Below are 24,262 nucleotides of genomic sequence, written 5' to 3'. Positions count from 1 at the left end.
TTCAGCACGTGATTAGCTAAGCGACACTTTCGGTGCTCACGCGACAGTTTGCGGTAGCATAGCAATAAAATGCTGCAACACCCTGCTAGCGAGGACCATAAGGTTATTGGAAGGCACCATCATCATGGCATTCCATGGAACCTGTGGGTAGCCCCATCTCTCCACCTAGCCTAGCTCTTCACTATTAAGCACACTAGAACATTTAATGCTGAAAATCACATTTTCCTAAAGGAATTCACAACTGTTGTAGAAACGTTATTACATTTGAGCAACATTTTATTAATCCATATGGTAAGCTATTTGGCAAGGTTGCTTTTATGCCAAAATTGAATTTGGCTATCCAAAAAAACAAAAATTCACAGACTGGGTGCCGCCAACCTGGACACAGAGGTAGACATAACTTAGTAAAAGTAAACCGAAACACTCCAATTAGTATGGTATGTTACTTTTCATCAGTGGCGGTTGGTGGGAGGAGCTATAGGAGGATAGGCTCATTGTAATGGCTGGAATGGAGTCAAATATGTGGTACTATTCCATTTATCCATTCCAGCCATTATAATGAGCCCGTCCTCCTATAGCTCCTCCCACCAGCCTCCACTGCATTTCATATGGTATGTACTAATTTGTGGATGTCCATCATCCCTTTCGTATAATATGTTATGAATTTCAATTCATATATGTTACGAATTGCAATTTTGTACAACATGTTACGAATTGCAATTCATACAATGTGTTACGAATTTCCAAAACGTATGATATGTTAAGAATTCCTATTTGTTTTTAGCTAACGTTAGCTAGGTGGTTATTGCTAATGTTAGGTAGGGGACTAATGTTAGCTAGGCTAGGGGTTAAGGTTAGGAGTTAGGTTAAAGGGTTAAGGTTAGGGGAAGGGTTAGCTAACATGCTAAGTAGTAGAAGTAGTAAGTAGTTGCAAATTTGCTAATTAGCTAAAATGCTAAAGTTGTCCTTGATGAGATTCAAACACACAACCTTTGGGTTGCCAGATTGTCCAGTTATACACCCACCATCCCCTCGACCAACCACCCTATTGTGTAATCTTCTGTCTTATGTCACCATATCAGACAAAACATATCATACTAATTTGAGTGTCCCGGATATAGACTAACTATATTATGTCTAGTCTATGAGACCAGGCTGGTGCCGATGCTCGACATGCGTTGTTGTAACCAATATTAACATATCATTACAATTCATAATCTGCACTGACTAATTGTAGCTATGCTATAGGACTACTTATGCAATATGAAAATATAGGCTTATCAAATAGGCTACTCGAATGTTCTAGACTAAACTTTAAAAAAATAAGATTAGATTATCAAATGATGTGTTCTTAAGGGACATTTGATTGCGGTCTTCCTGTGTATCACAAGGGAAATTTTGAAATATAGAAAGGTGTCAATATTATAATATATGCCTATCTTATCACATATAAAAGTAAAACTAGGTTGAATAAATGATTTGATCCTTAAATAAACAAGTGCATCATTGGATAGGCTACTCGTCCACTTCAACCCGCAGGTGAACAATTGCAGGTTGCGATTTTGTGGCAAGATAAATAATTTAGATTTATTGAAATAAATGTATTTTTTCCCAAAATGTTGGCATTGTTGTGTTTGGCCTATTATTAAATCAACTCCAATACAGAAATTATAAATGGCCATTGTGCAACATTTCCAACAGTTCCAAATCGCCAGATTATTCTTTACATTCTGCTTTAGCGTTTTACGACTTCTCCCAAGGAATAATGCACTTTTATACACGATAAGTATCCGCAGAAGAGAACAAAACGAGCTAACGTTTCGGTTTAATTTGTGTGTCCTGGATTCTGGAAAGCCTGTGCGCGCGCTTAGTAAATGGAGCACTAAACGGCCTGAATTTGGCAACAGTGTTCCTCGATCACGGGGGGTCAACTATTCCTCTCCTACCCCCCAAAGTGCCAACGACACTGGCATTTATAAAGAAAAGTAGAAGTGCTGCACCTTTGCGCAGCGGCCGCCTTTAGCTGAAAGGTCCCCTCTGAGTGCACAAAGGCAGCTGCTGTAGGAACTGTTCAGTGCGAGAGACGAGCGCTGAGAGGCGTAATAAACAATCTCCGGCTAGCTACAGACAGGGACGCGGACTCGAAGTAGCTCCCCGGCCCAAGCCCGTAGTTTTACTCCGAGAAACCGGATTCCATCGTCAGGTTAAGACTTATACAGGTAAGAACTATTCTTAACACATTTATATTCGCCCTAAATGTCTGATCGAAGACCTGGAACGCGTTATGGAAGCGTAAAAGCCCTCGCCTTGGCTCCCCGAACGTGGTTGTTTTTGCAGAAAATGGCGTCATCCTTCTCTTGTTCTGCCTGTCCATGGAGGGAGAGGAATTGGTTTCGGCGACTCAAACTCGCCCTTAAATAATATTTCCAGGAACTCAAATACGATGATAGTTACAACTAGATGTATTTATTCATATTTCATTGTTAAAATTAGATTTGTTGGTAAAATCTAGTCGTTATAAAGACGCGCAAAGCCGGAAGGGTCACCGGTCTGTGCGCCAAGCTGCTTCTTGGAAAAGGTGGCACAGAGCCGCAAAGCGCAGGGTTTTACATTCGTAATATCGTCCCCTCGGGAGAGTCTTTACAAAGCCAAATATCTGAGAGTGGTTTAGGGATTTCCCTCAGATGGTGATGGATGTGTTTATGTGAGTGTTGTACGTTCTCGTTGTATTTATTTTGTCTGGGTTAGCCCGTTTTTACGCCGCACTCCCCTGCCATGCTGCAATATGTAGAAGGGGCCTCTCTTTTACGGCTTGAAAGGTGCATTTTGTACTTGGCTTCTGCTTTGATCAAGTTAAGCTGGTCTTTTGTTGCTCAAAATACTGGCGTTTTGAGGCTTACAATATAACCGTGTAAAGGAGATTTTCGGGGATAATGGGGCAATGCAAATCGTGCCATGAGAACGGCAAACTGCCCTGCGCCCTGGCTCCCAGATTGCCAATGAGGACAGACTGAATCAAATGGTCTTTTGGACAATCACGTAGTTAGCACAAAACTGGGGAAGTCCAGTGCTACGCAACGATGTGCTGCTTTGCTCATATCTATGGAAGCCCATTGACACAATGTCAATAGGCCTACTATCTCAAAATTCAGCTATCTAAGTAAAAAAAATAATGTTGATACTATCTCAAAATGTCTCAAAACGACCTTTCAGTTACTGGTCCAATGCTCTAACCACTAGGCAATGTGCTGCCCCAGAGTGAGGAGCACAGAGTTTCTCCTGATCTGGTAGGCAAACCTAACTAGGTAAAACTCCAGTCCAAGTTGTAGGGTAGGACATAGTAATAAATCAAATATAAAACAGTTTTATATGGGCTATGATGGGACCAGATTTGTTTCTAATATGTTGTTCTTGTTTTTTACTCAGGGCCCTAGGGAGGACGAAACCATTGAAACCCTGTCAAAGTGCAGCAACCTTGTACTTGTTCATATTCATTATATCTTTTTAAATAAACTAATGGGAAGTCCTTTACACAGGCAAAGAGACAACAATTGCAATTGGACAATAAAACTACCGGGGCTGAGCTTGCTTTATTCAGGGTTGCATCATGTAAGGCCTTTGCATTTGTAATTGAAGAGTTAATCAAACAGTATGTCATCACTATTGTGTTGATTGATTCATTACAATCAATAATTTTGAATTAAAAATGTCTAGGTAGCCTAGCCAGCCAAAGTTTGAATATAAACCACATTTGTGCTGTAGTGGTGGTTGTTAGCTGTGGTTGTTATCAGTACCCACTGGGCAAAGACGTCATTTCAACATCTATTCCATGTTGATTCCACCTCTTTCAGGAATACCTAGGATAGGATAAAGTAATCCTTCTCACCCCCCTTAAAAGATTTAGATGCACTATTGTAAAGTGGCTGTTCCACTGGATGTCTTAAGGTGAACGCACCAATTTGTAAGTCGCTCTGGATAAGAGCGTCTGCTAAATGACTTAAATGTAAAATGTAAATGTTGATTCCACGTAATTTCACTCGAATGACGTGGAAACAACGTTTATTCAACCATTGTGTGCCCAGTGGGTAGGCTACTGTTGATCAGACTGAAGCACCAATGAATTGTGCACGAATCGACAAATCATGAGGCAAATCATTCTAAACAACAGTAGGCTACTTTGTCCCATGTTTTCAATGTTTTTGGTTCAATATTTTGTATTAAACCAAATCAAAAGTGGTGAGGCAAATACCAGCTGACCATTCCTTTGCTGGTGGCCCTTCTGTGCTGATGTTTGCAAAGTGGATAGATGGAAATCGCCACACAATGCTACAAATGAAGAAACATGTCCCATAAAAACTCAGCAAAAAAAGAAACGTCCCCTTTTCAGGACCCTGTCTTTCAAAGCTAATTTGTAAAAATACAAAAAACTTAACAGATTTTCATTGTAAGGGGTTTTAACACTGTTTCCCATGCTTGTTCAATGAACCATAAACAATTAATGAACATGCACCTGTGGAACTGTCGTTAAGACACTAACAGCTTACAGACGGTAGGCAATTAAAGTCACAGTTATGAAAACTTAGGACACTAAAGAGGCCTTTCTACTGACCCTGAAAAACACCAAAAGAAAGATGCCCAGGGTCGCTAATCATCTGCGTGAACGTGCCTGAGGCATGAGGGCTGCAGATGTGGCCAGGGCAATAAATTGTAATGTCCGTACTGTGAGAAGCCTAAGACAGCGCTACAGGGAGACAGGGTGGACAGCTGATTGTCCTCGCAGTGGCAGACCATGTGTAACAACACCTGCACAGGATCGGTACATCCGAACATCACACCTGCAGGACAGGTACAGGATGGCAACAACAACTGCCGAGTTACACCAGGAACGAACAATCCCTCCATCAGTGCTCAGACTGTCCGCAATAGGCTGAGAGAGGCTGGACTGAGGGCCTGCAGGTCCTCACCAGACATCACTGGCAACAACGTCGCCTATGGGCACAAACCCACCGTCGCTGGACCAAACAGGACTAGCAAAAAGTGCTCTTCACTGACGAGTTGTGGTTTTGTCTCACCAGGGGTGATGGTCAGATTTGCATTTATCGTCGGAAGGAATGAGCATTATACTGAGGCCTGTACTCTGGAGCGGGATCGATTTGGAGGTGGAGGGTCCGTCATGGTCTGGGGCAGTGTGTCACAGCATCATCGAACTGAGCTTGTTGTCATTGCAGGCAATCTCAACGCTGGCGTTACAGGGAAGACATCCTCCTCCATCATGTGGTACCCTTCCTGGAGGTTCATCCTGACATGACCCTCCAGCATGACAATGCTACCAGCCATACTGCTCGTTCTGTGCATGATTTCCTGCAAGACAGGAATGTCAGTGTTCTTCCATGGCCAACGAAGAGCCCGGATCTCAATCCCATTGAGTACGTCTGGGACCTGTTGGATCAGAGGGTGAGGGCTAGGGCCATTCACCTCAGAAATGCCCGGGAACTTGCAGGTGCCTTGGTGGAAGAGTGGGATAACATCTCACAACAAGAACTGGCAAATCTGGTGCAGTCCATGAGGAGATGCACTGCAGTTCTTAATGCAGCTGGTGGCCACACCAGATAATGACTGTTACTTTTGATTTGGCCCTCCCCCCCTTTGTTCAGGGACACATTATTCAATTTCAGTTAGTCACATGTCTGTGGAACTTGTTCAGTTTATGTCTCAGTTGTTGAATCTTGTTATGTTCATACAAATATTTACACATGTTAAGTTTGCTGAAAATGAACGCAGTTGACAGTGAGAGGACGTTTCTTTATGATCTACTATATCAAAATGTTGATGTAGGTAGGTCTATCTTTAAATTTTTAGGTCGTAGACGTTTAAAAAATGTTTGTTGGCTTGAATAGTTTTCCATATGTATCGACAGCTGCTGAAACCACCTGTGTTTCCCCACAATATTTTTGGGCGAACCTTTTGTAAATACTTGGGGACTTGGAGAAAAGAGCACACAATACAGTATTCATGCAGCCCTTTATCCGGGCGCCCGTATGGTCTATGTATGAATGCAGTCCCAAGTTCCACTCGCTGGCTGCCCTGCCCTCCTCTATCGTCAGCTGCATGCGTCCTAGCAGAACGTAGCCAAGTGCTGGCTACCATTGATCCATGTTTAGCGAAGTCACTATAAGTCCCTGTGTCATTTCGCGTATTGTGTTGATTGGGCCATCATATTCAAAACGTAACAATTTCCACTCTGGCTACTGCACCCGTTCTCTCTCGTTGCACAATTTATTAAGTTGGGCTGGCGAGTTATGCAACGAATCCTAACATAATATGCTGGCTAGTGGCTACTGGCATCGCCACATCTCCCTGCACGGAGGGGAATGTTATAGTTTTAAATGCGGTTTGAATAGTCATCCAGCCACATTGAATTAGATCTGTCAAATTTGCAAATCACCAGTGGCATTTGCGTCACAGCCCGCGGCCCTCGCACGCCCATGGGATATGGAGTTGCTAATGGAGACTGCTACCCGTTGAAAGATAACTACACCCAAACGCTAACAATCAATGCGCACTCGCTAGTGGAGACGAGTTGGAGATGTTATGGAACAGTGTAGGCATCGTATTATGGTATTTTCTTTCACGTATTCGCAACATCTCTTCCTCATTGCGTGGAATGCGTAAGGGGATGGTGGCTGACTGGCTCACATGGACTTTTGCTAATCAGTGAGAGCAGTTCACTTCGTCCTTCATGTTTGACAAGACACATTGTGGCCATTGTGGAGTCTCTGGTGTCGATATCTCGCGACTTCTCAAAATATGGATATATTTTTTCCACTGTATGGTAAACGTACATTTTGTTCGACCGTAAAGCTCTTACGAATAGCGCACACAATAAATACTCGATAATGAATCATAAAAATAAAGCATCCTTTCAGATTAAAGCGGGGGAAACGCTGTACCATTTCTGGTTTCATCCCGAGTGGGGTGTATTACCCAACTGAACGTTTGGTTTTGTTATTGCGCCCCGTTGGGCACTGCGCATGTTAGTTACACTTGTCTAGGGTCATTTTCTGCTTTCAAACAAGAAGTAGTATTTCATTTTTTTTTCTCATTGACAAATGAAAATCATCTGAATGCATTTTAATTTGACAGTGTTTAGCTTGTGGAGATGAGGGATATATTTTGGTTATGTTGGGTTATGATTGGAAAGTATAGGCCTAAACATTGCCCACTTTAGAAACTGATTTCTAGCCCATTTTAAGAAGACTAGCCGATGGCAAAAGAAAGCATGCCTATATAATGCTATTGTTATGTATATTTTTGGTCTAATTCTTCTTCAGATGAATTAAAATGACCAGGAGAGGGTTGCATAACTGAATGTAAAACATACAAGCCCAGCCTATTGTTATTGTTAGACAGGATTTAAATTGATAAAGTTGACAATCACTCACTATAAGGGCAGACTTGCATTATGGTGAGCTGGTGGTCTGTCTAGTCTAGTGGGTGTGTTTATGGGGGCAGCAGCCAGTCTCCATGTGAGGTTATGGTGTGCTGGTGGTCTGTCTAGTCTAGTGGGTGTGTTTATGGGGGCAGCAGCCAGTCTCCATGTGAGGTTATGGTGTGCTGGTGGTCTGTCTAGTCTAGAGGGTGTGTTTATGGGGGCAGCAGCCAGTCTCCATGTGAGGTTATGGTGTGCTGGTGGTCTGTCTAGTCTAGAGGGTGTGTTTATGGGGGCAGCAGCCAGTCTCCATGTGAGGTTATGGTGTGCTGGTGGTCTGTCTAGTCTAGTGGGTGTGTTTATGGGGGCAGCAGCCAGTCTCCATGTGAGGTTATGGTGTGCTGGTGGTCTGTCTAGTCTAGAGGGTGTGTTTATGGGGGCAGCAGCCAGTCTCCATGTGAGGTTATGGTGTGCTGGTGGTCTGTCTAGTCTAGAGGGTGTGTTTATGGGGGCAGCAGCCAGTCTCCATGTGAGGTTATGGTGTGCTGGTGGTCTGTCTAGTCTAGAGGGTGTGTTTATGGGGGCAGCAGCCAGTCTCCATGTGAGGTTATGGTGTGCTGGTGGTCTGTCTAGTCTAGAGGGTGTGTTTATGGGGGCAGCAGCCAGTCTCCATGTGAGGTTATGGTGTGCTGGTGGTCTGTCTAGTCTAGTGGGTGTGTTTATGGGGGCAGCAGCCAGTCTCCATGTGAGGTTATGGTGTGCTGGTGGTCTGTCTAGTCTAGTGGGTGTGTTTATGGGGGCAGCAGCCAGTCTCCATGTGAGGTTATGGTGTGCTGGTGGTCTGTCTAGTCTAGTGGGTGTGTTTATGGGGGCAGCAGCCAGTCTCCATGTGAGGTTATGGTGTGCTGGTGGTCTGTTATGGTGTCTCACACGGGTTACAACGTGAACAGAAGCATCCCGTCTTTATTCCAGCACTTATAAACTCATCCCTTTACACACAGAAATAATTGCTGTGAACTTTTCCGTCATTTCTTCATTCAATTATTTTCACTTCCTACTGCCTAGCAGGAGTCTTGTGCAGGTGTGAGTTCAGTACTTTGACAGCAGTGTACATTTTTAGTAAGCAACGTTAAAGGGGCAATCTGCAGTTCAAATAATGACAAATCAATGACCCCCGCCACTGATTTGGTAAATAGCTTAGGGATGGGGGTGGAGAAATGTGTGCAAGGATTGACCATCCACGAGAACAACATTTTTAAAGTTTTAACCATGTTTTGAGGCAATACAGTGTTTGTCTACAAATCATTGTTTACTAGCAAAGGAGTAAAACAAGCTTATATTTTGGGTTCTGATGGGGTAAGACAATTTGGCTAACTTATGCGGCATTTATGAGTTATATTCTTCAAGAATCAATGGGACGGTTCCATGTCATGAATTTAAAAGTTTAAAAAACAAATAAAAATTGACGTATCAATCACAGATTTACCCTTTAAATGACTCTCTTGTGAGTTTGTTCCGGTAGCAGTGTATGTCTCCACAGGCCCACTGATAAATACTCATATTACCTGAGTGGGAACAACTACCTCTGTCTCCATGGAAACACTTGAACTGTGTTACCAAGTCTTCATCATCAGGTCCCCTCTCTGATGATAGCTGCACGTTTTCTGATTGAGCCTCACAACATGCACTCAGAGAGCATTACCATTGAACATGCTCTTTTATTTCTCCCCGCTCTGAAACGGCGATGACCACCTTCCTCCCTGTGAACTAGGCTAGGTTTGGAAGAATAGAAATCTGAAAACTAGTTTTGATCTTGTCTGTGCAAATTGAGGACAGGTACAGCGACTTCACCAAAACATTTGCAAAGTGCCTTACAGTAACCTAAAGTGAGTCAGCAAAGCACTAGCACAGTGACCAGGGAAAACTACCCGGAAGGAAGAAACTTTGAGAGGAACCAGACTCACGACAGGGGGGTTGGACTCTTCAGCCAGTGGTGCTAGAATAAAATAGTTACTGTGGCATCTTCTTTGATGACTTCCAAAACATGGACTTTGTCACCATCTGGTGACCAATACGTGGTACAGTCAGAGATGGTACCATAAATCAACTTCACAGTGCATTGAACATACAGTATAATGTGTGGATGGGTATATGGGTTGGGCAGTCTCTGATAGAGGCACACACATACTCTTTTCTTTGAATAATAAACTCAGAAAAAAAAGGAACGTCCTCTCCTCTCACTGTCGACTGCGTTTATTTTCAGCAAACTTAACGTGTGTAAATATTTGTATGAACATAAGAATATTCAACATCTGAGACATAAACTGAACAAGTTCCACAGACATGTGACTAACAGAAATGGAAAATGTGTCCCTGAACAAAGGGGGGTCAAAATCAAAAGTAACAGTCAGTATCTGGTGTAGCCACCAGCTGCATTAAGAACTGCAGTGCATCTCCTCATGGACTGCACCAGATTTACCAGTTCTTGCTGTGAGATGTTACCCCACTCTTCCACCAAGGTACCTGCAAGTTCCTGTCATTTCTGAGGGGAATGGCCCTAGCCCTCACCCTCTGATCCAACAGGTCCCAGACGTGGCTCTTCGCTGGCCATGGCCGAACACTGACATTCCTGTCTTGCAGGAAATCACTCACAGAACAAGCAGTATGGATGGTGGCATTGTCATGCTGGAGGGTCATGTCAGGATGAGCCTGCAGGAAGGGTACCACATGAGGGAGGAGGATGTCTTCCCTGTAACCCACAGCGTTGAGATTGCCAGCAATGACAACAAGCTCAGTTCGATGATGCCGTGACACCGCCCCAGACCATGATGGCCCCTCCACCCCCAAATCGATCCTGCTCCAGAGTACAGGCCTCTGTGTAACGCTCATTCCTTCGACGATAAACGTGAATCCGACCATCACCCCTGGTGAGACAAAACCGCGACTCGTCAGTGAAGAGCACTTTTTGCCAGTTCTGTTTTGTCCAGTGACGGTGGGTTTGTCTGGTGAGGATCTGCCTTACAACAAGCCCTCAGTCCAGCCTCTCTCAGCCTATTACAGACAGTATGAGCACTGATGGAGGGATTGTGCGTTCCTGGTGTAACTCGGGCAGTTGTTGTTGCCATCCTGTACCTGTCCCGCAGGTGTGATGTTCGGATGTACCGATCCTGTGCAGGTGTTGTTACACGTGGTCTTCCACTGCAAGGACTATCAGCTGTCCACCCTGTCTCCCCGTAGCGCTGTCTTAGGCGTTTCACAGTACGGACATGGCAATTTATTGCCCTGGTCACATCTGCAGTCCTCATGCCTAAGGCACGTTCAGGCACATGAGCAGGGACCCTGGGCATCTTTCTTTTGGTGTTTTTCAGAGTCCGTAGAAAGGCCTCTTTAGTGTCCTAGGTTTTCATAACTGTGACCTTAATTGCCTACCGTCTGTAAGCTGTTAGTGTCTTAACGACAGTTCCACAGGTGCATGTTCATTAATTGTTTATGGTTCATTGAACAAGCATGGGAAACAGTGTTTAAACCCTTTACAATGAAGTTTTTATGATTTATCCTTGAAAGACAGGGTCCTGAAAAGGGGACGTTTCTATTTTTGCTGAGTTTACATGAAGACTTGGAAGTGTGCTGACAGTCAGGCAGGTGTCTCCTCAGGCATGTCTCTCCTCAGACTTACAGTGCCTTCAGGAAGTATTCACACCCCCCTTTACTTTTTCCTACACTTTGTTGTTACGAAGTGGGATTAACATGGATTTAATTGTCATTTGTTTTGGTCAACGGTCTACACAAAATACTCATGTCAAAGTGGTCGAAAAATTCAAACATTTATTAAAAATGAATACAAAAATGAAACACTAATAACATTAATAGAGAAGTATTCAACCCCCTGAATCAATATATGTTATAAACACCTTTGGCAGTAATTACAGCTGTGAGTCTTTTGGGGTCTCTAAGAGCTTTGCACAGCTGAATTGTATAGTATTTGCCCATTTGACAATTTTTTAAAATTATTCAAGCTCTATCAAGTTAGTTTTTGATCATTGCTAGACCACCATTGTCAAGTCTTGCCATAGATTTTCAAGTTGATGTAACAATATTCGTAGGTGGAAGAAGGTGAAGAGGACCAAGGTGCAGCGTGGTACGTGTTCATGGTAAATTTAATAAAGAAACTGAACACTAAAACAACAAAGCAGAACAAACAAAACAGTTCTGCCTGGTGCAGACACACAAAGACAGAAAACAACTACCCACAACTCATGGGTGAAACCAGGCTGCCTAAGTATGGTTCTCAATCAGAGACAACGATTGACAGCTGCCTCTGATTGGGGACCATACCAGGCCAAACACATAGAAATACAAACATAGAACAAAACATAGAATGCCCACCCCAACTCACGCCTTGACCAACCTAAAATAGAGACATAAAAAAAGGAACTAAGGTCAGGACGTGACAGTTGATTTGAATTGAAAACTGTAACTAAGCCACTCGTGAGCATCTTGGTAAGCAACTCTGGTGTAGATTTGGCCTGTTTTAGATTATTGCCCTTCTGAAAGGTTCATTCGTCTCCCTATGTCTGGTGGAAAGCAGACCGAAGCAGATTTTCCTCTAGGATTTTTCCCGTGCCTAGCTGTATTCTGTTTCTTTTTAACCTAGTCTTTGCCAATGACAAGCACCACCATGCTTGAATATATGAAGAGTGGTACTCAGTGATGTGGTGTGTTGGATTTCCCCCCAAACATAACGCTTAACAATAAGTTAATTTTTTTGCAGTATTACTTTAGTGCCTTGATGCAAATAGGATACAGGTTTTGGAATATTTGTATTCTGTACAGGCTTCCTTGTTTTCACTCTGTCATTTAGGTTGGTATTGTGGAGTAACTACAATGTTGTTGATCCATCCTCAGTTCTCTCAAATCACAACCATTAAACTGTTTTAAAATCACTATCAGCCTCATGGTGAAATCCTCTCAGGCAACTGAGTTAGGAAGGATGCCTTTATCTTTGTAGTGACTGGGTGTATTTATACAGTGCCTTGCAAAAGTATTTTTGCTATTTTGTTGCATTACAACCTGTAATTTAAATAGATTTTTATTTAGATTTCATGTAATGGACATACACAAAAGATTCCAAATTGGCGAAAAAAAGGAAAAAAACTTGTTTTAAAACATTCAAAACTGAAACATGGTGTTTGCATATGTATTTGCCCCCTTTGCTATGAAGCCCCTAAATAAGATCTGGTGCAACCAATTACCTCCAGAAGTCACATAATTAGTTTGATTTCACACAGGTGGACTTTATTTAAGTGTCACATGATCTCAGTATATATACACCTGTTCTGAAAGGCCCCAGAGTCTGCAACACCACGAAGCAAGGGGCACCACCAAGCAAGCGGCACCATGAAGACCAAGGAGCTCTTCAAATAGGCCAGGAACAAAGTTGTGGAGAAGTACAGATCAGGGTTGAGTTCTAAAAAAAATATCACAAACTTTGAACATCCCACAGAGCACCATTAAATCCATTATAAAAAATTGAAAGATTATGGCACCAGAACAAACCTGCCAAGAGAGGGCAGCCCACAAAAACTCACGGACCAGGCAAAGAGGGCATTAATCAGAGAGGTAACAAAGAGACCAAAGATAACCCTGAAGGGGAGCTGCAAAAGCTCCACAGCGGAGATTGAAGTATCTGTCCATAGGGCCACTTTAAGCCGTACACTCCACAGAGCTGGGCTTTACAGAAGAGCGGCCAGAAAAAAGGCCATTGCTTAAAGAAAAAAATAAGCAAACACGTTTGGTGTTTGCCAAAAGGCATGTGGGAGACTCCCCAAACATATGGAAGAACGTACTCTGGTCAGATTGAGCTTTTTGGCCATCTAGGAAAACGCTATGTCTGGCGCAAACCCAACACCTCGCATCACCCTGAGAACACCATCCCCACAGTGAAACATGGTGATGGCAGCATCATGCGTTGGGATGTATTTCATTGGCAGGGACTTTGAAACTGGTCAGAATTGAAGGAATGATGGATGGTGCTAAACACAGGGAAATTCTTGAGGGGAAACCTGTTTCAGTCTTCCAGAGATTTGAGACTGGGACGGAGGTTCACCTTCCAGCAGGACAATAACCCTAAGCATACTGCTAAAGCAACACTCGAGTGGTTTAAGGAGAAACATTGAAATGTATTGGATTGGCCTAGTCAAAGCCCAGACCTCAATCTAATTGAGAATCTGTGGTATGACTTAAAGATTGCTGTACACCAGCGGAACCCATCCAACTTGAAGGAGCTGGAGCAGTTTTGCCTTGAAGAATGGGCAAAAATCCCAGTGGCTAGATGTGCCAAGCGTATAGAGACATACCCCAAGAGACTTGCAGCTGTTATTGCTGCAAATGTGGCTCTACAAAGTATTGACTTTGGGGGGTGAATAGTTATGCACGCTCAAGTTTAGAGTTTTTTTGTCTTATTTCTTGTCTGTTTCACAATAAAAAATATTTTGCATCTTCAAAGTGGTAGGCATGTTGTGTAAATCAAATCATACAACCCCCCCAAATCTATTTTAATTCCAGGTTGTAAGGCAACAAAATAGGAAAAATGCCAAGGGGGGTGAATACTTTCGCAAGCCACTGTATACCATTCAAAGCCTAATTGAATAATTTCACTATATTCAGCATCTGTTTATTTTGACACATCTAGCAATCGGTGCCCTTCTTTGCGAGGCATTGGAAAACCTCCCTGGTCTTTGTGGTTAAATCTGTGCTTGAAATTCAATGCTCCATCGAGGGACCGTACAATTATCTGTAAAGGATGAGGTAGTCATTTAAAAAATCATGTTAACCACTATTATTGAACACAGAATGAGTCCATGCAACTTATTATGTGACTTGTTGAGCACATTTTGACTTCTGAACATATTTAGAGTTGCCATGACAAAGGGGTTTAATACTTATTGACTCAAGACATTTCAGCTTTACATTTTTTTATGAATTTGTAAACATTTCTAAAAACAAAATTCCACTTTGACATTATGGGGTATTGTGTGTGTGTGTGTGTGTATCAGTGACACAATTTCAATTGTCTCAATTCAAAATTCAGGCTGTAACACAACAAAAAGAGGAGCTAATACTTTCTAAAGGCACTGTACATACAGAAAGCCAATCTCTCACTGGACCATCGAGACTGATTGGTACAGTAAAACCCCATTTCCTCTGAGGTCGTCAAAGACCATCCTCATTAGTTTGGTCGGGTGTATGTCTGTGGTTAGGGTAGGAGGAGCCTTGACTCAGGCACCCCCTCTCCGAGGGAGGGAGGGAGGGAGAGAGAGAGAAGAGTCCCTTATCTCCGACAGCCTAGTGTGAGAGCGAGAGAGAAAGTGTCTTAGCTGGGTGTGCTGGGAAGCATCTCCATCACCCTGGAGAGAGAAACCGAGAGACAGACAGGCGAGAGTCTTACCCCGCCAGTAGTGTAACCACCACCCACCCTTATCAGACCCAGCCAAACAATGCCACACCACCCACCCTTATCAGACCCAGCCAAACAATGCCACACGACACAGCAGGTGTCTAGATCAGCAACAGCACCGCTGATCAAATAGTGCGTGGCATAATGAGTCATTAGATATCTTTTACTCAGACCAATTATGCAGCTATAGAAGCAGTTCCGTAGTGCCATATACAGTATTTCTGTGGCTCTCCTATATAAGTATGGTTCTCCAATAACACTTGCTGGTGTTACATAGGCTAGTCATAGAGTGTCTGTAGATGTACAGGTAACCGCCAAAATAAAGGAAACACCAACATAAAGTGTCTTATTAGGGCGTTGGGCCGCCAGAACAGCTTTAATACGCATTGGCATAGATTCTATAAATGTCTGGATCTTTATTGGAGGGATGCGATGCCGGTGTTACACATATACTTTGTATCCCTCATTTACTTAAGTGTTTCCTTTATTTTGGCAGTTACGTGTGCCTCTTTTCCCAACTCCGCACCCCATACCCTCTGTCTCAGTGTTTCCCTGACCATCGTATAGCCCAGGGGTGTCTGTGAGGTTTAAAAGGTAAACCTCACCATTCTCTGTCTGTCTGTCTGTCTGTCTGTCTGTCTGTCTGTCTGTCTGTCTGTCTGTCTGTCTGTCTGTCTGTCTGTCAGAGTTCCAGCAGGATGGAGGTGGAGATGGAGGAGATCCCCCAGGACGAGCCCCAACCTGAGCCTGAGAGCCATGTTACCAGAGACCAGTGCTGCCAGACAGACGAGCCACAGCCCAGCAGCCCTAACCCAATGACTGACCTTAACCCTGGCCCCGACGCAGCCCCCAGGACACCAGGTAAGACTGCCCGCTTGTCTACACCAACCCATCCTTAGTTTGATTGAAGTCCTTAAAACATACTGCGGATCACTAGTGAAAGGCGCTATATAGATAAAATATATATATGCATTCCTTGTTGGTCAGTCTGTCCTGCCTGAGGAGAGGAGAGTGGCATGACAGAGGAGAGGAGAGTGGCTGAGGAGAGGTATCTGCAGAAAGAATGAGGTGTCAGCTATGACATGACACTGTGACTTTGAAGAAATCTCTTTTGGTTAGTGAACTACAGTAAATGAAGTGGATTTGTACTACACATAATTATGCATAACAATTTTGTTCTCTTCATGGTGATGTATCCTAGTTACACAAAGGTATAAACTTTTCATAGTTGGGTACACTGGATATTATTAAATGTATGTAGTTCTGTCCTTGAGCTGTTCTTGTCTAATGATGTTCTGTATTATGTCATCCTGTATTATGTTTCATGTTTTGTGTTGGACCCCAGGAAGAGGAGATGCTGCTTTTGCAACAGCTAATGAGGATCCTAATAAAATAACAAATTATTTTAATGAGCTCCGCCCCAAACAAGATCAAATTAGGTTGGACCGGACCAAATATGAAACAATAGACATCTATCTTTCACAAGTTATGACATCAAAGTACAACACAGTAGAGTACAGTAAATTTCAGTACAGTAGAGTATAGTACAGTACAATAGAGTTCACATGTGAAACATGGGCCGAATCAAGGCCGGTCGGGACCGGACCAAAATCAATGGACGTTGAAATTAAAGCCAGTCCGGAACGTATCAAACAACGACGTCTGTGCACACTGAAATCAAGCCCAGGGCGAACTGACCAAATGTCAACTACTTTTCAATGTCTTTGGACATCCGGATGCTGGTTACAGTAAATGGACAGAAAGGGGCTCGTGGGTAGGTGTCTCGGAGAGATTACAGTAAATGGAAAGAAAGGGGCTCGTGGGTAGGTGTCTCGGAGAGATTACAGTAAATGGACAGAAAGGGGCTTGTGGGTGGGTGTCTCGGAGAGATTACAGTAAATGGAAAGAAAGGGGCTCGTGGGTAGGTGTCTCGGAGAGATTACAGTAAATGGACAGAAAGGGGCTTGTGGGTGGGTGTCTCGGAGAGATTACAGTAAATGGAAAGAAAGGGGCTCGTGGGTAGGTGTGTCGGAGAGATTACAGTAAATGGACAGAAAGGGGCTCGTGGGTAGGTGTCTCGGAGAGATTACAGTAAATGGACAGAAAGGGGCTCGTGGGTAGGTGTCTCGGAGAGATTACAGTAAATGGACAGAAAGGGGCTCGTGGGTAGGCGTCTCGGAGAGATTACAGTAAATGGACAGAAAGGGGCTCGTGGGTAGGTGTCTCGGAGAGATTACAGTAAATGGACAGAAAGGGGCTCGTGGGTAGGTGTGTCGGAGAGATTACAGTAAATGGACAGAAAGGGGCTCGTGGGTAGGTGTCTCGGAGAGATTACAGTAAATGGAAAGAAAGGGGCTCGTGGGTAGGTGTCTCGGAGAGATTACAGTAAATGACAGGAAGGGGCTCGTGGGTAGGTGTCTCGGAGAGATTACAGTAAATGGACAGGAAGGGGCTCGTGGGTAGGTGTCTCGTGGGTAAGATTCTCTCAAGCTTTTATTTGACACCCAATTTGACATGCTCCTATGGACTTCACATGTTGTTGCCCATGGCTCCTTTTACGTGGAAATGCCCTGAAGCAATATGGCTGACGCCTGTCTAGATCTTTCACGCCAGTGCAGAGGAAGAGGAAAAGAAGACACGCTGGAGTAGTGAAATGCAGCCGGAGACAGAGGGAAACCTCAGTCAAGGGGCCCAATCCCAAATGGCCCCCTGTGGAGATCTGAGAGGATTTGACAGGTGTAAGCAATATGGTAATATCTCTCACCTTGCCCTCTGATAGGCTAGGTGGACGTTTGACCATTTTGCTTAGGGGTCCGTTTTGGATTTGATCATACTCTCTAAATATAGGCCCCAATAACTGGAGGGAAGATGTGAAATATCTGTTTAATCAGCTTTGTCTATTGCATAAAATTGTCCCACGCACATTTCCAGTTTGTCCGGCTCTATCAGGGTGGAAGGGGTGAACTGGGGTGTATTCATTACGGAAACCGTAAAGAACCAAACGGATGCATACAGAGCAAACGGAACGAAACGAGGAGGGACCTGCCTGAATTATTCCAATAGAAACGTAGAAACGGTTTCTGTTGCAAAACATTTTGCAACAGAAAGGGCGTAATGATTACTCTCCTGTGTTTGGTGCTGGCTGTGTCGGCGCGCTTGATTGGTCACCATCTGACCACAGGCTGTAGGGGGGGTCGGATTAAACCAGCACGCCCTGAGGGGCGGGGGAGGGGCCTACACGCACACACACTGTGACTCTCATTGACTCACACATTGCTCACACCACAGTCATTGTATAGGGGTTGCCACCACTTCTATTCTTATATGCCCAGGCTCTGGCAGCAAACCCATTCCAGTCACTTCCTATAGGAAATAGCCACTCTCTCCACACACAAACACACACACACACACACACTCCATGGCTGAGGGCAGAGTTTAAGTGTTGTATTGAAGTGTGTGACCTCTGCAGGGTACTGCGTGGAGCCAGGTGACCCTCCTCTGTTGCAGCTGCAGCTCCAGACCTCCAAGTCTGGCATCCAGCAGATCATAGAGGTCTTCCGTTCAGGTAACATCTAGTCTTGCTACTCAAACAGCACGGAGGTCTTTTTAATTAGGAATCACGACGTAGTCATACATTTTGTTGTGAAACACGATTTCAAGTGCAACACTTAGTTTCGACTCTTTCAATGTTTGCCGGTCTGAATAAAAGTGACGATCGCTCCTCCACCAAACCAAATCTATTTAATTACACCTATCATATTCCTTCCGATCTGCAAACAACAAAGGGTTATAGGCTCTAGGAGTTGATAATCGATCAGTCCTATTTGTCCTGTCTGTATCAGCCAGTGATCACTAACACTGCCCCCTGGTGTTGTCTATGTGTAGGTACTGCCCAGCTGAAGCACATGCTGCTGAATGAGGTGGACACCATCTTTGAGTGTAAGACATGTCGCAGCTTGTTCCGGGGCCTGCCCAACCTCATCACCCACAAAGAGTACTACTGCCTCATCAGACTGCCCAAGCCCGACGGTGCGTGGCTCTCTAAGGCTCGCTTGTTCTCTCTGTCTGTCGCTCTCCCTCTTTGTCCATGTTTGTCTCTCTCTCTGCCCACTTAATGCCTATTCTTGTCTCTTTTTTTCTGTCACTCACTCACTCACTCACTCACTCACTCACTCACTCACTCACTCACTCACTCACTCACCACGGTCTTCGTTGGTCTACACTCACTCTCTGTCTCACCACGTCTCTGTCTCTCCATGTCTCTGCTCTCTCTCCCCTCTCGCTCTCTCTCTCTCTCTCTCTACTCTAACTGAATTCTCTTTCATGCTCCAGCCTCTTGTCTTTGATCCAGCCTAATTAGCCACTACTCTTCCGTTCTCTATGACTTCTGTCTATATCTGTCAATATCTAGAAAGGCAAGTCATCTAGGAAATCCTCTGTTCTCTCATCTGTGTATTGAACTAGGGATCATAAGACCATGTCTGTGAAACCACAAAGATACGTTCAATTGCTATTTAATGATATGGTTGAAACACTGTGATATGATATGATGTTGCCACACTGTGCTCATTACATGTCTTATTTGGAAACCGAAACAAAATAGTGTTTTTGTTTCTCCCTTTGGCAAGTTTGAAAACGTTCCTTCTCCCGGGAATGTTCCTACTTAGTGTTGTTTACGTCTCTAGGCTCAATACGCATCACATTTGGGAGCAGGATGTTGGTGTCTGATTTGAAAGGCGTTCCTTTTCTAACGCCTCTCTCTTCCTCGTCCCTGACCCCTTAGATCCAGCGGGCGATGGTGACAAGCAGAGCGGGGCCATGAAGGACCTCCTGGAGGCCATCTACCCCAGGAAGGACCGGCCGGACTACGTGATGCGCCTGGAGCCAATCCAGACCTCCAATAACGCTGTGTTCCAGTTCATGTCCTCAGAGGAGGAGCTGGCCCACTTCCCCCGGGCTCCACACACCCCTGGAGGGACCCACACACACAGCCCTGAGCCCTGGGGGGAGCAGGGAGGGACGCCGGAGAATGGACAGACAGGAGAGGGGGAGGAGAGGAGGAGGAGTGACCAGGAGGAGGAGGCGGGAGGAGAGGAGGTGGCGCAGCCCGAGGAGGAGGGGTCTACGAGCGGGGTGGGTACATACAGGAGAAAGCGCGCAAGCAGACACACGCTGGCACACACGCACTAACGCTCGCTATAATACTCTCTCACTCTGTCTCTCTCTCTCCTTAGGTGGAGGACGTTACCATCTCGTGCTGCCTGTGTGGTAAGGACTTCAACTCTCGCCGCAGCATCCGCCGCCACTGTCGCAAGATGCACCAGACCAAGCTGGAGGAGCTCCGGAAGTTCACAGAGACGCGCACCGTTCCCATCAGCCTCCTCTCCATGGTCAAAGGTCGGTCTCGCCCCATGCACACGCCCAGCGGCAAGTCCTGCCCCGTCTGCTTCAAGTCCTTCGCCACCAAGGCCAACGTGCGGCGCCATTTTGACGAGGTGCACCGCGGCCTGCGTCGGGACACCATCACGCCGGACATAGCCACGCGCCCGGCCAGCCGCTGTCTCTGGAGGCCACGCCGCCCCGCAAGAGCGCCAGCTCCTCCCCCGCGAGAGGTCACACCCCGAAGAGCGGAGGAGCCTCGGGGGCTACCACCCCTCAGCCCCCCAAAGCCTCCACCGCGGTGCCCCCTGCCCCTTCTCTCCTGGCATCGGCCCTGTACAACCTGGCCTCCTGCCGCTGTCTGCTCTGCAAGAGGAAGTACAGCTCCCAGGTCATGTTAAAGAGACACATGCGCATCGTCCACAAGATCTACAATCTCAAGAACGTTAGCTCCGTCTCCACGACCGCAACCACATCCACGGTGACCAACAACAGCAAAACAGCCACCAACACTGACAGCACCCCTAGCAACAGCTTGAGCATGAAGGAGGAGGCGGTTGAATCCTGGGACGACCCTGACTCCAGCCCCGCCTCGTCGCCTGGCGACACGGACAGGAAGGGCGTCACCGTGGCAACCAAGTCAGGTCAAAAGATCAAAGAGGAAGAGGGTGGGAGCAGCCCCAAGACATCAACTCGTTCTACTTCCATCAACAGCACCGGTGGTAGTAGTAGTGGCAGTGGGACTCTTGGGAGACCCCCTCAGAAGCTCTCGGTGGGGTTCGACTTCAAGCAGTTGTTCTGCAAGCTGTGCAAACGTCAGTTCAGCTCGCGCCAGAACCTCACCAAGCACATCGAGCTGCACACGGACGGCACAGACATCTTCATCAAGTTCTACCGCTGCCCGCTCTGCCGCTACGAGTCCCGCCGCAAGCGCGACGTCCTGCGCCACGTGACGGTGGTGCACAAGAAGTCGACGGGCTACCTGGCCAAGATCGTGCCCAAGCTGGAGTCGCGTGCGGTCAAGCGGCCGGCTGAGGTGGTCCTCAACTCTGCCCCCAATGCCAACAACAACAAGAGAGGAGGACCAACAGTCAAGGAGGAGGTGAACGGGTGCCACTCGGCCCCAGTCACACGCAAACAGGAGCTCCTCAACTCCTCCTCCTACCCAGTCACACGCAAACAGGACCTCCTCTCCTCCTCCACTCCGGTCACTCGCAACCAGGAGAGACAGGAGAGGCAGCAGGAGGCCCAAACCGGGTCACCTATCTCCCGTAAGAACGACAAACAACACCCCGACACCCCTGCCCCGACGCCGCCCCACACACGTCGCCATGACGCCCACCAGGAGAGCAGCAGCAGTAGCACAGAGGTGCGTGTCACCAAGAACTTCTCGCTCCACTCGTGTGACGTGTGCGGCCGGGCCTTCGCCAAGAAACTCTACCTGGAGTCCCATAAGAGGAGCCACCGGAACGCCACGCCACCGGTCAGCACGCCGCCCAGCGGCGCCAGGGCTAAGGGAGTCAGCACTCGGTCCAAGGCAATGCTCTGGTGAGCCTCACTACATATATGGTTGTCTTTGGTTGATATATTGTAGTTAGAAAGGGAGAGAGAGAGGAAGTGGCGCGTGAAATGGGGTGTTATGAGAGGGGAGAGGGAGGGGGGTGACTGAGAGAGATTGAGCCAGGAGAGTAGGGTTGGGTGATATCACGATAGTATCGTCTATTGGCGATGATTGACAGCCTATTTGAACTTTGTTTAGCCTATTTGAACTTGACTGGGCAGCACACAGCAGGGCAGCACACAAGTGACATTGCGGGTAATATCCTATTCCTGCTATAGCCTACCAAAGCAACGCAAAATGTCCAGTCAGAATTTGTTTTATTTCTCTGTGCCTCTGTCAGATGTATGGACCTTATGACCTAAACCTATTCATTTTATACATACACTGATTGTACAAAACATTTAGAACACCGTCTTAATATTGAGTTCCTCATTTTTTTTACCTCAGAACAGCCTCAATTGTTCAGGGCATGGACTCCACAACGTGTCGAGTGTGTTCCACAGGGATGCTTGGCCCATGTCGACTCCACTGCTTCCCACAGTTGTGTCAAGTTGGCTGGATGTCCTTTGGGTGGTGGACCATTCTTGATACACACGGGAAACTGCTGAGTGTGAAAAACCCAGCACGGTTGCAGTTCTTGACACACACCGAGGTGCCTGGCACATACTACCATATCCCTGTTCAAAGGCACTTAAATATTTTGTCTTGCCCATTCACCCTCTGAATGGCACACGTACACAATCCATGTCTCGAGGCTTAAAAATTGACACTGATTGAAGTCGCCTGGCCAGCCTGTCATGGAAAGAGCAGGTGTTCTTAACGCCTTGTACACATTATATAACGGCTAATCCTTATCTGTCTCTATTTTCCATTTCCGGGGGCTGTTTTCCCTTCTCTCTCCATTTCGATAGGCTATGAATATTACTTTTGGCTTGGCTACGCTTTCATCTTGTTTGAATAGCCTACAAATGTAAGTAATAATGAGGGAGAACATATATCAATAGCCGATAGAAGAATTGAATGACAAGTTGAGACAAGTTGAAGCTTATTAATAAAGCAATTATCCCGTGTGATGCAGAGGAATCCCTCGACGCGAAAACCAAGTGGCCAATTCTCCTACTAGTTAAAGTTATGAACCGTAGGCAATTTCCCCCAATATTCGAATAGCCTAAGAAGGTTAGTTAAAGGTTAATGAAAGTCGCCGCTTTCAAAAAGAACAAGAATGAAAGTGGGAGTCCATAGGCAAAGGCTATTCTCAATCACAGTTTTATAAGCGATTGAACCAACAATATTAAGAGAGGAGGACGTGGCAATTCAAGCGGAAGACGATACCATCGTATATCACAATGTTTTATCAGTTTAGATGTCCTCAAACTTCATTCTCTGTCCGCTCACTCTGGCTAATAAAATATGGATCCTGTAGGCAGGCCCGGAAATAAGGCTGAATCCCCTCCTCCTCCTCCTCCAGGTTTACTCCTCTCCCTGGGCTCTGTGTGGTCTGTCTGTCTCCGCTCAGGACTAACCTCTTTAGCTGTGATTAAACTAACCCCACCACTGTGTTGTGAGTGTGTGTGTAGCTCTATGCACAGTGTTAGTCACTGTGGGGTGTCAAGAGACCACAGAGAGGGGAAGAGCATTCTCTTTTAACACACACACATCATTGAAACCCTTTGGTCACAGTCTGCTACGACACACACACACACACACACACACACACACACACACAGGCTGATTCAGGTGTCTAACTTGTTTTCTCCCCTGGACGACTGTAGGTTTCAATGAAAGGGAGCGAGTGCAGACAACTGATTAAAGTGTCTGTGTGTGTGAGAGTGTCCAGACAGACAGTTGATTAGTGTGTGTGTGTGTGTGTTTTGTCATCCAGGTCCAGACAGACACCTGATTAAAGTGTTAGGGTGTATATGTCTGGGAGGAGGCTAGTCCTTGGGGTAGTGATGTTCCAGCAGAGCAGAGGAGAGAGAACAGGAACAGTGTTTAAACTGCCTCTAATTGACTGCCGGGCGCCTTCTAACAGCTGCTGTTGTCTCTCTCTCTCTCAGATCCCCAGTCTCGTCCCACTCCCGGTTCTTGGGAGCCTCCATCCCGAGAGGAGAGACTTAACGGATGAAGGAGCGCCGCTAACGATGATGAAGAAAGGAGCTGGACTGGAAAACTGAAACACAGAGAGAGAGAGAGAGGAAGGGGTGAAAGAAGGGGAGACTTCACATCTACGGGACCAAAAGTATTGTTGGGATTCGACACTAGAAGGAGGGATGGGAGCCAACGTGATGCCAGAGGTCTGGAGCCAGTGGACACTAAATCTGTGGAGGCACTGATGCTATCACACTGCTGTGTGTAGGTTACAATCACTGTATGTACATGTAGATATATATACACACACACACACACACCTGGACCTGGTCTTGACCCGAGCCTGTAT

At 45.8% G+C, this 24,262-nt stretch overlaps 1 protein-coding gene across 1 annotated transcript; it reads left to right on the top strand.

Moving 5' to 3' along the window:
* Positions 1-1,996: 1,996 nt before the first annotated feature.
* LOC115133155 (zinc finger protein 800-like) lies at positions 1,997-21,816 on the top strand. The gene is given in 7 exon segments (XM_029666093.2): positions 1,997-2,219; positions 15,572-15,746; positions 18,355-18,450; positions 18,771-18,914; positions 19,669-20,018; positions 20,120-20,426; positions 20,429-21,816. Coding segments are annotated over 6 exon segments (2,448 nt in total). The 5' UTR covers positions 1,997-2,219; positions 15,572-15,583.
* The last annotated feature ends 2,446 nt before the right edge of the window (positions 21,817-24,262 follow it).

This window comes from Oncorhynchus nerka, linkage group LG8, assembly GCF_034236695.1.
Source record: "Oncorhynchus nerka isolate Pitt River linkage group LG8, Oner_Uvic_2.0, whole genome shotgun sequence".
In the NCBI taxonomy this organism is placed as follows: domain Eukaryota; kingdom Metazoa; phylum Chordata; class Actinopteri; order Salmoniformes; family Salmonidae; genus Oncorhynchus; species Oncorhynchus nerka.
Note: the sequence above shows the minus strand (reverse complement) of the source record. Positions and strands in the feature narration are given on the sequence as shown.